At 48.6% G+C, this 14,130-nt stretch overlaps 1 protein-coding gene and 1 non-coding gene across 3 annotated transcripts in view; both read right to left on the bottom strand.

Annotated features, from left to right (window-relative positions):
- SLC15A4 (solute carrier family 15 member 4) overlaps window positions 1–14,130 on the bottom strand; it is a 48,522-nt gene that overhangs the window by 11,386 nt on the left and 23,006 nt on the right. For both annotated transcript variants that reach the window (XM_053279772.1, XM_053279771.1), the window contains exons 5-6: window positions 10,715–10,883; window positions 2,091–2,246 (exon numbers count right to left, since the gene is read on the bottom strand). In XM_053279772.1, the coding sequence (XP_053135747.1) occupies window positions 2,091–2,246; window positions 10,715–10,883 (325 nt within the window). The remainder of the gene's footprint in view (window positions 1–2,090; window positions 2,247–10,714; window positions 10,884–14,130) is intronic.
- Window positions 8,878–8,946, bottom strand: TRNAL-UAA (transfer RNA leucine (anticodon UAA)). Its single transcript has one exon. It is a non-coding gene; the product is annotated as a tRNA-Leu (tRNA).

Genomic DNA, 14,130 nt, shown 5'->3' with positions numbered 1-14,130 from the left:
GGAAGACCTTACGCCAGACAGAGCTCACGTGTCGCCACCCACCCAAATGCAAACCAGAGCAGACCCTGCTTAGCCAAGGGGACAATCCCTGCCCATTGCTGCAAGACCAGCTGTCTCCCCCAGCGGATGGGAAAGACCGCTTCCCGAAGCCTGGGCCGCTTCCGCCAATAGGCAGACCACGGTCAGGGTCTCCTGCCGGCCTGGAGAGGAGGCCTTCCTCGGAGGGTCAGAGTCAGAAGCCTCTCCTCCCCTGGACCCTAACCCACAAAGCCCTGGGGAGCCCCCAGGCGAGGCTGCATCATGGGAGGAGGGAGCTGCAGAGACCCCTGCCCTAGCCCCCTCTGGGGAACCGCCCTCCTCTCTGCCGGTTTCCCAGGAACGCTGCCACTCACGCCAAACCGGAGGGCTCAGCTGGCAGCCCACAGGCTTGGTCAAGAGGGGTCCCCTCACAAAGCAGAGGAATCTTCTCAGGAGGAGGAGGAGGACACAGGAGCACAGCCAGCTGGGAGGAGCGAAGCCGAGGAACAGCAGATGGAGACTGTCCCAGTCCTATCCCACAGCCTCAGTTGCCACCAGCGGTTGCTGGAACAACGGTCCTCTCTGACTGTGCGCAGGCTGCCGGCTGTGCCCAGCCCCTCCAGGGGGAGCCAATCCCTGCCTATGGCTGCTGGCCGTGCTCAGCTCCTCCAAGGGGACCCCCAACCACAATACTGGCCTAGAAGGACCATTCAGAGGAGAGCTGGCCTTGTGGTAGCAAAGCGTGATTTGCCCCCTTAAGCTAAGCAGGGTCTGCCCTGGTTGCATTTGAAATGGAGACCACATGTGAGCACTGTAAGAGATTCCGCTTGGGGGATGATGGAGCCGCTCTGGGAAGAGCATCTAGGCTCCAAGTTCCCTTCCTGGCGGCATCTCCAAGACGGGGTTGAGAGAGACTCCTGCCTGCAACCTTGGAGAAGCCGCTGCCAGTCTGTGAAGACAATACTGAGCTAGACAGACCAAGGGTCTGACTCAGTATATGGCAGCTTCCTATGCTCCTAGTATAAAGGTAGGTTCATCCCGGGTGCCGTCTTCCACCGGTATGTCTTTTATTGCATCGATGGCTTGAAAGAAAAAGAACACTGTGCTTTTGATCCTGGCTCCCAGCCACGTCCTTCCAAATCCGTCGAGGGGTATAAGGGACGAAAACTGAACAAAACCAAACACGCACGGATGGTGGGCGGGGGAGTGGGGCAGAGGATTTCAAAACGAGCAGCACCGCTATTTAATTAGACCACGACACAGAACAAGCCGCGTGTGAAACGGCAGCCCGCCGCTCAGGATAGGGTGGTTTCTTTTGTGGGTTATTTTTTGCTAATGAACCTTGAATGTGTGTGAAACAGACCAGAAAATGAGATTTTATGGCCACACTCACTCCTCCTGTTTCGACATTCCACCAAAAAGAGGAAAGGAAAAAAAAATCAATAGAAGCTTCTGTTCTCGGACACTATATCAAAGAGGAGATACTCTTTGCGGAGATCCTCAAGGACGCTGGCGAGTGGGTTCCAGCAGCACGTTCCCCAACATGTGACGTTGCTTTGCAGTCAGAAAACGGGTCCAGCTCGACCGGTATGGTTTACTCCAGATTCTCAGACAGAGGGGTCTTTCTCAGACCCGGGTCCATGCCACAGAAAGGGCTGTAGGCAGACGGTCCCTGGTTCCATCTCAGGCAGCATCTCCAGGTAGGGCTGGGAAAGACTCCTGCCTAAAACCTTGGAGAGCTGCTGCCAGCCCGTGTACAGAGCCAGAAGGCCCAGGGGCCTGACTCCGTAGGCAACAGCTTCTTGGGGTGATTATAATATAGCGACATGGTTTGTAGGCAGGAGCGAGAGTGTGACGTAGTGGTTAGAGTTTGACTTCGAGTGGGAGTGTTTAGGATGGGGCCACAGCTCAGCAGCAGCGATTCTGCTTTGCACAGAGCAAGTCCCAGGTTCAAGGCCCGGCAGCGTCTCCAGGGAGGGCGGGGAAAGACTCCTGCCTGAACCCTTGGAGCACCGCTGCCAGTCAGTGTGGACAATACCGAACGGGAAAGACCTTCAGCTTCCCAAACTCACCTGCAATGCTTGCAAATATTTCGCTCAAGCCAATCAGGAAGTATTGAGGGACCTGCCACCAGATGGACATATCCGCTGCATAATACGTGCCTGTCCCAATCGTCTGGTTGATCGTCTTGATATGCACCATTTTCAGCCGAGAGCTTTCCAATATTCCTGGGGGGAGGGCAGGGGGTAGAGAAAATACCCAAATTAATTGCAATCTTCATATTTAGTTCGCTGCATTTCTATCCCGCCCTTCCCCCAAGGAGTGCAGAGTGGCATTCTGGGCTCCTTTCCCACACCATTTTCTCCATACAACAACCCAGCTGAGGTGAGGTAGGCTAGGCCAAGAGAACAGACTAGAGGTGTTCACAGAGGAGGGGCCTACGCTGGTTACTGAGGGCTCTATGCTGCCTTCAGGCTCAGAGACCCTGGCTACTTATCCAGAGGTCCTGCTTCTGAGCTTCCCAGCAAGGCACCTGGTTGGGCCCTGCAGGAAACCGGATGTGGGTCTAGATGGAACTTTAGTTCTTAGACTAGCTACAGGAAGCCTCTGTGTGCAGGTGCAGTCTGCCTGAGAATGCCAGATGCTACGAACAAAACAACAGCAAAGGACTATTATTCCCTAGGCTTGTGGGCTTCCCAGAGGTATCCAGTTGGCCACTGCGGGAAATCAGCCGATGGACTAAACCAGGGATCCTGATCCTTCTCTGCACTGACAGACCCCACCCCCACCCGAGATCCTCATGTGTTACCCATGGGGATAACACCTGAGGATCTTACCTATGGTGGTCCATGGGCAACACATGAGGATCTTAGGGGTCTCTTGATACAAAAAATGTTAAGCACATCTGCATTATACCAAGTCAGACCATTGGTCCATCTAGCTCAGTATTGTCTACACTGGCTGGAAGTGGCTTCTCCAAGGCTGCAGGCAAGAACCTCTCAACCCATCTCGGAGATGCTGCCAGGGAGGGAACCCGGAACCTTCTGCCCTTCCTAGAGTGGCTCCATCCCTTAAGGAGAGTATCTTCCAGTGCTCACACATCATCTCCCATTCAAATGCAACCAGGGTGGACCCTGCTTAGCAAAGGGGACAATGCGTGCTTACTACCACAAGACCAGCTCTCCATGATTTATAATCAAATAGGTACCTTTTTAAAAAAATTATAAAGAAATCTGGTTGGGGGACGGATGACTATCTTTAATTATTTAATTAATTTCCTACAGTCCCCCCTGGACCCCAGGTTAAATATCCCTGGACAAGACAGCTCATGGGTCTCGTCAAACAGGTCTCTGCCGATGTTCTTATGCCGCAAGAGGCATTTCAACCCAAATGTGCTCATGCAAACATTAATAGTCAGAATGTTTAACACTGATGGCACTTAAAAATCCGAGCGGCTAAATCTGTGATTTGGATCAAATGTGAAATAATCACATACAGAGTGAGAGTCTGGTACCTCTGTGCAAGAATTATACGCACCTTCACCACCCTGAGCAATAAGGTGGGGCGGGGGGGGAGGAGTCTAAATATGATAAAACACCCGGATTTCAAAGGATGTCTTGGAGACGAGATAGAGGGGCAGCAGAGAGAGAGGCGAGGAGAGCTGGTCTTGTGGTAGCAAGCATGACTTATCCCCATAGCTAAGCAGGGTCTGCCCTGATTGCATCTGAATGGGAGACTTGATGTGTGAGCACTGGAAGATATTCCCCTCAGGGGATGGAGCCACTCTGGGAAGAGCATCTAGGCTCCAAGTTCCCTCCCTGGCATCTCTAAGATAGGGCTGGGAGAGATTCCTGCCTGCAACCTTGGAGAAGCCACTGCCAGTCTGTGAAGACAGTACTGAGCTAGATAGACCAATGGTCTGACTCAGTATATCCTCCTACGTTCAATCTGAAAGAGTCTGGCCATTACTGCTTCACATTAGAAAGAGAATGAGGATTTGTTTGCATTATGAGAGGATTACCTGAATTAAGCAACCAGAGCTTAAACTACATTTCCTAACAGCCACATGCAGAAGTACTGTATGTATTTTGGAGTCATTGTATTCTCATTTCAGCTGCTAGAATTACACAAATCCGTGCCTCATTCGGCACGGATTAGCTCAGAGCTATGGATGCAAACATGCATTATTTCATAACAAGGCATTCTCATTACAATCGGCAGACCCCTTCCTCCTGAGCAAAGCCAATGACAGACGGTGGAGACCCTTGCTGCTCAGTGCGGGGAAGGGAACCCTAAGTTTGCTGGTCTTATGTGCTATGAGGAGCTCGGAAGAGCAGGAATTGTAGGCCAACATCTGCAGGAGGGCCAAAGACAGCCAGCGTGGTGTAGTGGTTAGAGTGCTGGACTAGGACCGGGGAGACCCGAGTTCAAATCCCCATTCAGCCATGAGACTTGCTGGGTGACTCTGGGCCAGTCACTTCTCTCTCAGCCTAGCCTACTTCACAGGGTTGTTGTGAAAGAGAAACTCAAGTATGTAACTCTGGGCTCCTTGGAGGAAGAGCGGGATATAAAATGTAAAATAAAATTTAAAAAGTTCAGCTGCCCTAAATTAGATTTATAGAATCTATCACTGTTTTTAATGTTTTAACTTGGTTTTTAAGCTGTGCTGTTTCATTGCAAACCACTCAGAGACGTTAATTTTGAGTGGTATACAAATGCTAACAAAACACAATCAATCAATCAATCTCTTTATTTCGGTCAATGACCAGCATGAACAAACAGTCAGGGAGTGGCTCAGAATGGGGTCCACCATGGGCCTTACAATGAAGAACGCTGCATTGCAGCCAAGTAGCCACCAGATGGGCAACACTCCCCCAGGCAGCGCTTTCGTTTACAAGCCAGCTAAGGGACAGGAAACCCAAGGGAGCGGAACTTCCTGTTTCGGTGCAGCTAAGCAAGAGCTCTGAAAGGGGCAATTCCCCTTTCGAACGTTACGCCCGCCGTGCAAAAGAAGAAGCGCGACTCACCCATGTTTCCTAGTCCCCTGCAAACAGGTGTGGCCATCCCGATCTGGCAGCTGCCAGAAGGGAGGGGAGAGAGAGCATGTGTGTGCTCGGATCTTGCCATTCAGTGACCGCAAAGTTCCTTCCTCTTAGGATGGCCTCAGTAGAAACTTCCCTCGGTCATTCATCACGTGGATGTATCCCAACTCTGCATCTGCTGGCTTTCGTCTTCGCTAAACTGTCTTGTTTTCCTTGTGTGTCACGTCTACTGGAGGGTTTCCGAAACCTGAGTCCCCAGATTTTGATGGGCTACAACTCCCATCATCCCCATGAAATTTCGGACCAATATACCAGCATGTCATAGTGGTTAGAGTGTTGGACTAGGAACCATGAAGACCTGAGTTCAAATCCCCATTTGGCCATGAAACTCTCTGGGTGACTCTGGGCCAGTCACGCAGTCATGCCTAACCTACCTCACAGGGTTGTTGTGAGGATAAACATAACCATGTACACTGCTCTGGTCTCCTTGGCGGAAGAGAGGGATAGAAATGTAAAAATAAAGTAAATGCGAAGGACGATCATTTCACACAACAAGGATTCATCCACTCTGTCAGACTGTCAAAGAGCGCCAAGTTTGGAGGCAAGATTGAAGGCATTCCCTTGCTATTTAAAGTTTGTGATTAAATTTTGTTTGCCGTAATTGTTTTAAAAGTCTATAAGCGAAGTTGATTTTCCAGCTGAGTAACTTTAAATACGGCTGTTAAGAATTTACTATATCAGCCACGAAAGTAAGCAGAGGCGGCGTTCGTTAAATCCAATCAGTCGCATTCTCACACAATTTATAAGATATTTAAAATAATCGAAACTCTCTAATAGAGGCTCCAAATCGCAGCAGGGATGGCACCCGCCCTGCGGAGGAGGCTTAAGAGGCCACGGGCACACCCTCGGCATTGTGCAATGGGAAGTGATGCATCATGGGACTCATCCGAAATCAACCTGAAAGAAGTTGCCAAGCGGCAACCAATGCCACTAGCCAGTCTGACCGCCTCTATAACTTCGCTAGCTGTTCATGCAGGTGCAGTCAACCGGAGGTTCTCCAGCTGTTAAGACGACTACAACTCCCAATAAACTGTAGTTGGGGATGATGGGAGTTGTAGTCCAATCACAACAGGAAGGGTTTGGGACTTCCACCAACTCCCACAATCCTCACCTGCAGTTGGCGGATATAGGAAGTTGCCTTCGACCAAGGCAGACCACTGGCCCATCTAGCTTGGGATTGTCTCCACAGACTGGCAGTGACTCTCCAGTGTTTCAGGCTAGGAGTCTTTCCCAAGCCTACCTGGAGATCTTGGGGACTGAACCTGAGACCTACTCTATGCAAAGGAGATGCCCTACCACTGAGCAATAGGAAGCTGCCTTCTACCAAGTCAGACGGTTAGTCCATCTAGCTCAGCGATGCCTACCCAGACGGGCGGTGGCTTTTCCAAGGTTGCAGGCTATGCTGGAGATGCCAGGGAGGGAACTTGGAACCTTCTGCATGCAAGCAGGCAGATACTCGTCCCAGAGCGGCCCCATCCCCTCGGTGGGAATATCTTTTTTATTTTATTTTTATTTATTTTTGCATTTATATACCGCCTTTCGTTAAAAAGGTAACCCCAAGGCGGTTTACAAAAGTTAAAAACATACAATAAAAAGACAATAAAAACAGAACGTTAAAAGTATAAAAACATATAAAAACAGGCATAAAAACAATACAACAAATACAACAAATAAACACACAGAGAAGCCGCAGTAGAAAATGATCATGTAAAAGTCTGGGTAAAAAGCCAAGTCTTTAAAAGCTTTCTAAGCATCTTACAGTGCTCACATGCAGTCTCCCAATCAAATGCAAACCAGGCGGGACCCTGCTTAGCAAAGGGGACAATCCCTGCTTGCAGCCACAAGACCAGCCAGGCTGGGGAAGACTCCTGCCTGGAACTTCAGAGAGCCGCTTGCCAGTCAATGCAGAAAATACCGAGCTTGATGGAACCCTATAAGGCAGGAACTCTATAAGGAAACCTAGGATGCCTTACTCAGGCGAAGAGCCGTAGAGCAGTGGCAGAGCATCGGCTTAGCATGCAAAAGACCCCACGTTCAACCCCTGGCAGCTTCTCTAGTAGGGCTGGGAGAGATTCCTGCCTGAAACCTGGGAGAAGCCGCTGCCAGTCAGTGTGGACAATACTGATGGACCACTGGCCAGACTCGACATAGAGTCACTGTCTCGACAGAGTCACAGACTCAGCAGAAGGCACTATCTTATGTTCCTTTGTTAACTGAGAAGCCGGTTAACTAGGACTCCATGTTAAATCGCACAGAGGTATTCAAATATGCCAAATGAATGAAACAAAACAAACATCTCACTCCAGTGCTTGAAGATCCCCACTGCCACAATTCCTAATGTTCGTGTCGGCCGATGAAGCCCACAAATGTACCCTCTTCCATAGGTTACCTAGAAAGCTGCCCGGGGGGGGGGGGGGGGCGGTGGGGCGGGGCGCTCTCCGCAGTCAGCAGAGAGGCGGGGGGGCGGGCTGTGAGGGCTTCCTTCTTTCCTGACACCCTTCGCAGCCAATAGCAGCCAGAGTGAGGGAGGGGCTTCCCCCCTCAACTCCAGTTTGTGGCAATGGCTAAATGCAATCCTGGATCACAGACATTTCTCGGTCACACGCCCGGACCCAGGGAACGAGAGTTAAAAGGAAAAAATGGATCCACAGTCTCCTGCCCCTAACTCCATTCATTAAGGTTCATTAAGTTACGCTGCCGTATACCATATTTTGGCAGCGTAAAACCAAAAGGAAGCAAATGGGATTGCGGGGAGAAACTGCAGGTCCATTTTCCCTTTTGACTCCCGTTCCCCAGGTCTGGACGTTCGGCTAACGAAACTGGAGGTGAAAGGACCTCCGGTTTCGTGTTTCGTCTGAATCTGGCCAGTAGCTGCAGCACAGCGAATCCACAGCCCTGCCTATAACATCTGAATGGACCAAGGGCTTTTTTAAAAAAGAGAAAAGCCCCAAATAAATATCCTTATTTAAAGTCCAAATGACTTTGCAGTAAGAACTTGGCCGGCCCACACGTCAAAATGACCTTGTCCCTAATAAGGTAATTACCTCTTTCCATCGAGAGATGCCTTAATAGCCCTATAAAACATCCCTCTCACTGATATATTGGGAAGATTACAAGCCCCCAAGATTAATTTATTTAACAAGGTGATGCTTTATCAATACATTCGCTGGGGTGTGAGGCCAGGTGAAGACTTGAGCAGTCTGTGAAACATGGTCGAGAGGCACACGTGGGGAAATCATTTCCAAGAGCGGATGGCTCAAGGATCCACCATCCAGGCTACGGCCCAGAGGTTGTGCGCGGCGACATTAAAAACATCAGAGGGACGGCAGAATCACAGGGGAAGGGAGGAAAGAGAGAGGGGTCTGCAATGCCGTTATCACTGCAGTGGATTTCAATCAGAGAGTCCCAGGTGCAAGTCCTTCCTCGGCTGTTAGCAAATGATCTTGGTGTCCAGTTGTTCTCTCTCAGACTAATCCACCTCACAGGGTTGTTGTGCAGATTTTTTTTTTTAATGGGATTTTGGAAGCTGCCTTATAGCAAGTCCACCTAGCTCAGTATGGTCTACACCGGGGATGGGTCAACTTGGCTCACCTGCTGTTGTTGAGCTACAACTTCCATCATCCCCAGCCACAGGAAATTGTGACTGGGGATGCTGGGAGCTGTAGTACGATAACACCTGGATGGCCAAGTTTACCAATCCCTGGTCTACACTGACTGGCAGCGGCTTCTCCAAGGAGTCACTCCCAGCCCTACCTGGAGATGCTGCCAGGGATTGAACCTGGGACCTTCTGCATTTAAAGCAGATGCTCTGCCACTGAGCTATGGCAGTGCTCACACATGTAGTCTCTCATTCAAATGCAAACCAAGGTGGACCCTGCAGAACAAGGGGAAAATTCATGCTTGCTACTGTAAGACCAACTACAGTCAGCCTTCTACTGTATGTATTTGAAATACTCCTCTCCCATTCCTCCAGTGCAATACTGCAAGAGGCAGCCCACAAGTATAGTAGGACAATGAAACAAATAGAACATTTAAACATTTACCTAAAATCCGGACCCAATTAAGACCAATCTGAAAAGTTAAAAAATTAAAAAGAAAACCCACCCAACACGGACTGAAGATAACACGAAAACACGTCTCTAAGAAGACGCATCTTCAAGAAGATGCATCATCTTCATGCATCTTTAACAATTCCAAGAGGGCATGGCGGAGCTCTTCCAGGAAAGCACTCCGAAGCTGAGGGGCCACAAGAGAGCTGGCTTTTTGGCAGCAAGCGTGAATTGCCTTCTCTGCTAAGCAGGGTCTGCCTTGGCTTGCATTTGGATGGGAAATCACATGGGAGGACTGTAAAATATTCCCCTTAGAGCAGTGGTTCTCAACGTGTGGGTCCCCAGATGTTGCTGAACTACAACTTCCAGCATCCCTAGCCCCATTGGCCTTTGGTTAGGGATGCTGGGAGTTGTAGTTCAGCAACATCTGGGGACCCACACGTTGAGAACCACTGCCTTAGAGGATGGTCCCACAGCTCAGTGGAAGAGAATCTGCCTGTTTACATGCAGAAGGTTCCAGGTCCACTCCCTGCCATCTCCAGGTGGGGCTGGGAAAGACTCCTGCCTATAACCTTGGAGAACCACTGCCAGTCAGTGTAGACAGTCAATCAATCTTTATTACGGTCACAGACCAGCATAATCAGTGTAGACAGTACTGAGGTAGATGAACCAATGGTCTCACTTCCTATGTAACCAAGGGAGTCCTGCCTCTGGATTCCACCAACAGAATCGCAGAGTCAGTAATGGGTTTATGAACAAGACCTGCAAGCTTCTGGGTCCCACAGGAACCTTGAAACGTTGGGGATGTTCCCAACAGTCCTCTATGGTCAATTCGGCCAGTCCCAAGGTCTCTCTGGATCCTCTCCCCAGGATCTTCTTAAAGAGAAGTTTAGGGGTCCTCAGGATCCTCTCCCCAGGATCAGAGAAGAGAGCTGGTCTTGTGGTAGCGAGCATGAATTGTCCCCTTGCTAAGCAGGGTCCACCCTGGTTGCACTTGATTGGGAGACTACAGGTGAGCACTGTAAGATATTCCCTTCAAGGGATGGGGCCGCTCTGGGGAGAGAACCTGCATGCTTGCATAGTTCCAAGTTCCCTCTCTGGTATCTCCAAGATAAGGCTGAGAGAGACTCCTGCCTGCAACCTTGGAGAAGCCACTGCCAGTCTGGGTAGACAATAGAAGTTTCTATGTGCAGAGGGTAAAAGTGGATCACACCACCAGGCCTCCTCGCCGCCTCTTCCACAGTGCCACTACTACAGCTAGATGGACCAAGGGTCTGACTCGGTATATGGCAGCTGCCTATTTTCCTATGGATCCTCTCTCCCATGTTCCCAACAGCCCTCTATGCTCAGTTCAGCCAGTTCCAAGTCTCTCTGGATCAGGCCTGCTCAACTTCGGCCCTCCTGTAGATGTTGGCTTACAACTCCCCTAATACCTGGCTATTGGCCACTGTGGCTGGGGATTATGGGAGCTGTAGTCCAAAACCAGATGGCCGGGGGGGGGCGCTAAGTTGAGCAGGCCTGCTCTGGACTCTCTTCCCACCTTACCTGCAGCGAATGCAGAACACATCACAAAGAACATGCCTACGGAGATTCTCTTCAGCGATGACGGGAGAAGGCCGTTCCTCTTCAGATAGGGGTCAACCAGTTTGTCTTTCAAAGGGATCAGGATGATAATAAGCACTGCATCAAACATGGTCAACCAAGCTGCTGGGAACTAGAGAGGAGAGAGAGGGGTAAGTTAGTCATGTGAGCTTTAAGGTGTGGGCAGCATCTTGAAAGAGACCAGAACTCCTTACTGCTTCTCCTGGCAAGCAGCTACAGAATGTGCAAATAACTACATTAATCCGCTAATCCGCAGCATGAGTACAGGTTGCTTTAGAGTATCGTGTCATATCTCTTTCCCCCACAAAGCAGAGCCTGTATAGCTGTTTGGATCGGTCGCTATATGCTCCCGGGACAGAAAAACTCCATTCCTCTGTGGGATTACCATCCCAAAACGTCTGGTAGAAAACCTCCCATCACAATCCCCATGGAGGCAATCAAAGCGTCCATGAAGGGAAAAAAAACCCCAAAAATGTCCTTTGGATCCTTTGAGTTGGGAGTTCATTATCTGGCATTCAAAAGAGATCTCTGGATTGTGCAGGTCTCTAAGTACAGTATTATCACCGCCAACTCTAAAGGAGAAGGAACATGCTCTCCTGCTGCAGAAGAATTAACATTCATGGTAAGATTTCTAAGTTTGACGCATCCTGGAATTCTCTTCATAGAACATGATCATCATGCAGAAGGCTTAGATTCCATTAGCTTCCATTAATCATAGAAGCACCTGTCTGTGACGAGATGGATTATGCCACTCATATCCGATAAACAAAGCACTGCAAATTATTGAAATAAATACACACAGAGATGGCTTTTAAACAGCAATCTGAGCTAATATCGATGTCCTGCGTGACAGAAAGCAGTTGAAGGTCAATTATATATTCTTGGAAACTGCCTTTTTCTTCTAACATCCTGGGGTCCTCGCCGGGATTTTGCCTGTTTCTCGTCGCTCAAGAGCTAGGCTGAAAGTTCTCCTCTTGCATTGCTTTGCTCCTTCTGCTTGCCTTTCGTGATGGTGGGAATACTTCTCATGGCCACTGCCATTTCCCCCCCAGAATGCCTTTCAGAATTCCACCTCACTAGGGAAAGGATGGTGGCCATCAGCTTTGTACCTTATAAGAACTTGGTTCTCTTAGTGAATTTTCCAGAAATTGTAGAGGTGGCCGTACATATTGGTACCCTTACATTGGGGGGAAATTTTGGAAGGCATTTTCATAGAAAAATGATTAAAACCTAGATATGAATTGAGTTTTATATCTCTCAGAAGATTGGGCTTTGGAGTATTGCCCAAATGGATCAGTGTTGTCACTTTTTGGAAGCCCATTCTCCACTTGAGAAAGGCCAACATAAAAACAGAGGTCACTGTTGTGGATGTGTGGACTTGTTTGTTTCGGATTACATCATTCTCCCCGCAATAGACTTTGCCATTCTTCCTATGCTACGTATTTAGGTTCAGAGATATGATTGCCAACAGTTAGTGATTTGTCTTCTCTTAGATTGAAAATATCTTTGATCATAGAACTACACTAGATCATGGGAGGAGAGAGGGTCTTGTGGTAGCAAGCATGGATCATCCCCTTTGCCAAGCAGGGTCTGCCCTGGTTTGAATCTGAATGGGAGACTGCATGTATGTGCACTGTATGATATTCCCCTTAAGGAATGGGGCTGCTTTGGAGACAGGACCTGCCTGCTTGCATGCAGAAGGTTCCACGTTCCCTCCCTGGCAGCATCTCCAAGATAGGGCTGAGAGAGATTCCTGCCGGCAACCTTGGAGAAGCCGCTGCCAGTCTGTGTCGACAATACTGAGCTAGATAGACCAATGGTCTGACTCAGGATATGGCAGTTTCCTAAGTTGTTGCTTACTTTTTACTGCATGGCTAGTGTTATAGTATGGTGTGGCTCTTACTGTTTCTTGTTTGTTTATTTAAAATGTTTATACCCCACCCATCTTGTACACTACTGCTCAGGGCAGCTCACAACAATAAAATTGATACAATGTAAAATAAAAGTAATAAAATTAACCAAATTAAGTAAACAAGTTACAAGTCAGGCTAAAAACCACGATCAGTATTAAGTTTCAGATTAAAAGTTATTTTAAAAGCTAAAAATTGAGAGTGACAAAAAATTAAAAACTAAAGAACCTACCAGATATAACCAAAGATGGAACATTAAACAGTCTCTTTTTAAAAGATGTGTTTTTAGTTGTTTTTAAAAACACTGAGGGAGGGAGCACGGTGAAGCTCTTCAGGGAGGGCGGTCCAAAGCCGAGGGGGCCACAACTGAAAAGGCCCTGTCTGTAGTCTCCGCCAACTGGATCTCTGTTAGTGGCGGGGCCGTGAGCAGGGCCCGAGATGATGAGCGGAAGACCCTGGCAGGTTCATACGGTACTGCATTGTTGGCTTCATCACCAGTCGGAGCAGGGCTCCACAACTGTTGCTAGACTACAAGTCCCATCATCTCTGACTACTGGCCAGTGTGGTGATGCTAGGAGGAGCACTGTGTTCCCAACGCCAGGTTTGCCCCCACGCTTGAAGTGGGCCCCCTGGCCATGAGAAGTCACCAATATAACCTTTTGCCACTCATGAATGGCGCGGTAAAAGGCAAGGGGGTATTTTGATTCAGCCCTACTAGCAAATCTTTCCAAACTGAAGTCTTGTGGATGTGGCATTCCGGGCAGGGGTGTAGCAAGGTTGGAGTGGGCCGGTAGACAAGATTTTAAAATGGGCCCCTCACTGCCTTCCTCTCCTTCTCCTGGCCCGATGCCTCTGCTAACTATCCCAACTAGTTACAAGGTGTAAATAACAGCAGAACCAACTAATACAACAGAACCAATGAAGAACTTTAATCATTGCACATATCCCAACTACAGTTACAAGGTGTAAATAGCAGAACAGCAGACCCAACTATTGTGATCATACTTGTTTGAAAGTCAGCAAAGACAAATATTATTCCAAATTGTTATCGCTGTTATTGTTCCAAACTGGCTACAAAGAAAAGAGGAGAACTAAGACAGTTGTTTGCAAGAGCAAAACACACACACACACACACACACACACACACACACAGACACACACTTTAGTTTTATGAAGTACATATACCTGTTGGGAACTGAAAAGTTATCTGACTTCTCTGTGTAAGCTAGAATTTACCTATGAGGAAAGGACTGTATGGCATTGCATATTCACCATCCTAACAGTTCTTGGCTCCATTTTCAGAGCTCTCTCATCTTGTGTTTTTTCTTACAAACTTTACTTTTTCAAGTTCAGCCCCCCTCACTCTCTTTACCATTCTATCAAGCCACAAACCAACCAACAGAGCTGGAGTATAACAAAGGATCCAACAGAGGATACATGAGTAGTTAC

The sequence above is a fragment of the Hemicordylus capensis genome, chromosome 15 (assembly GCF_027244095.1).
Source record: "Hemicordylus capensis ecotype Gifberg chromosome 15, rHemCap1.1.pri, whole genome shotgun sequence".
In the NCBI taxonomy this organism is placed as follows: domain Eukaryota; kingdom Metazoa; phylum Chordata; class Lepidosauria; order Squamata; family Cordylidae; genus Hemicordylus; species Hemicordylus capensis.
The sequence above is the reverse complement of the archived record's forward strand: the minus strand, read 5'-3'. Positions and strand labels throughout refer to the sequence as shown.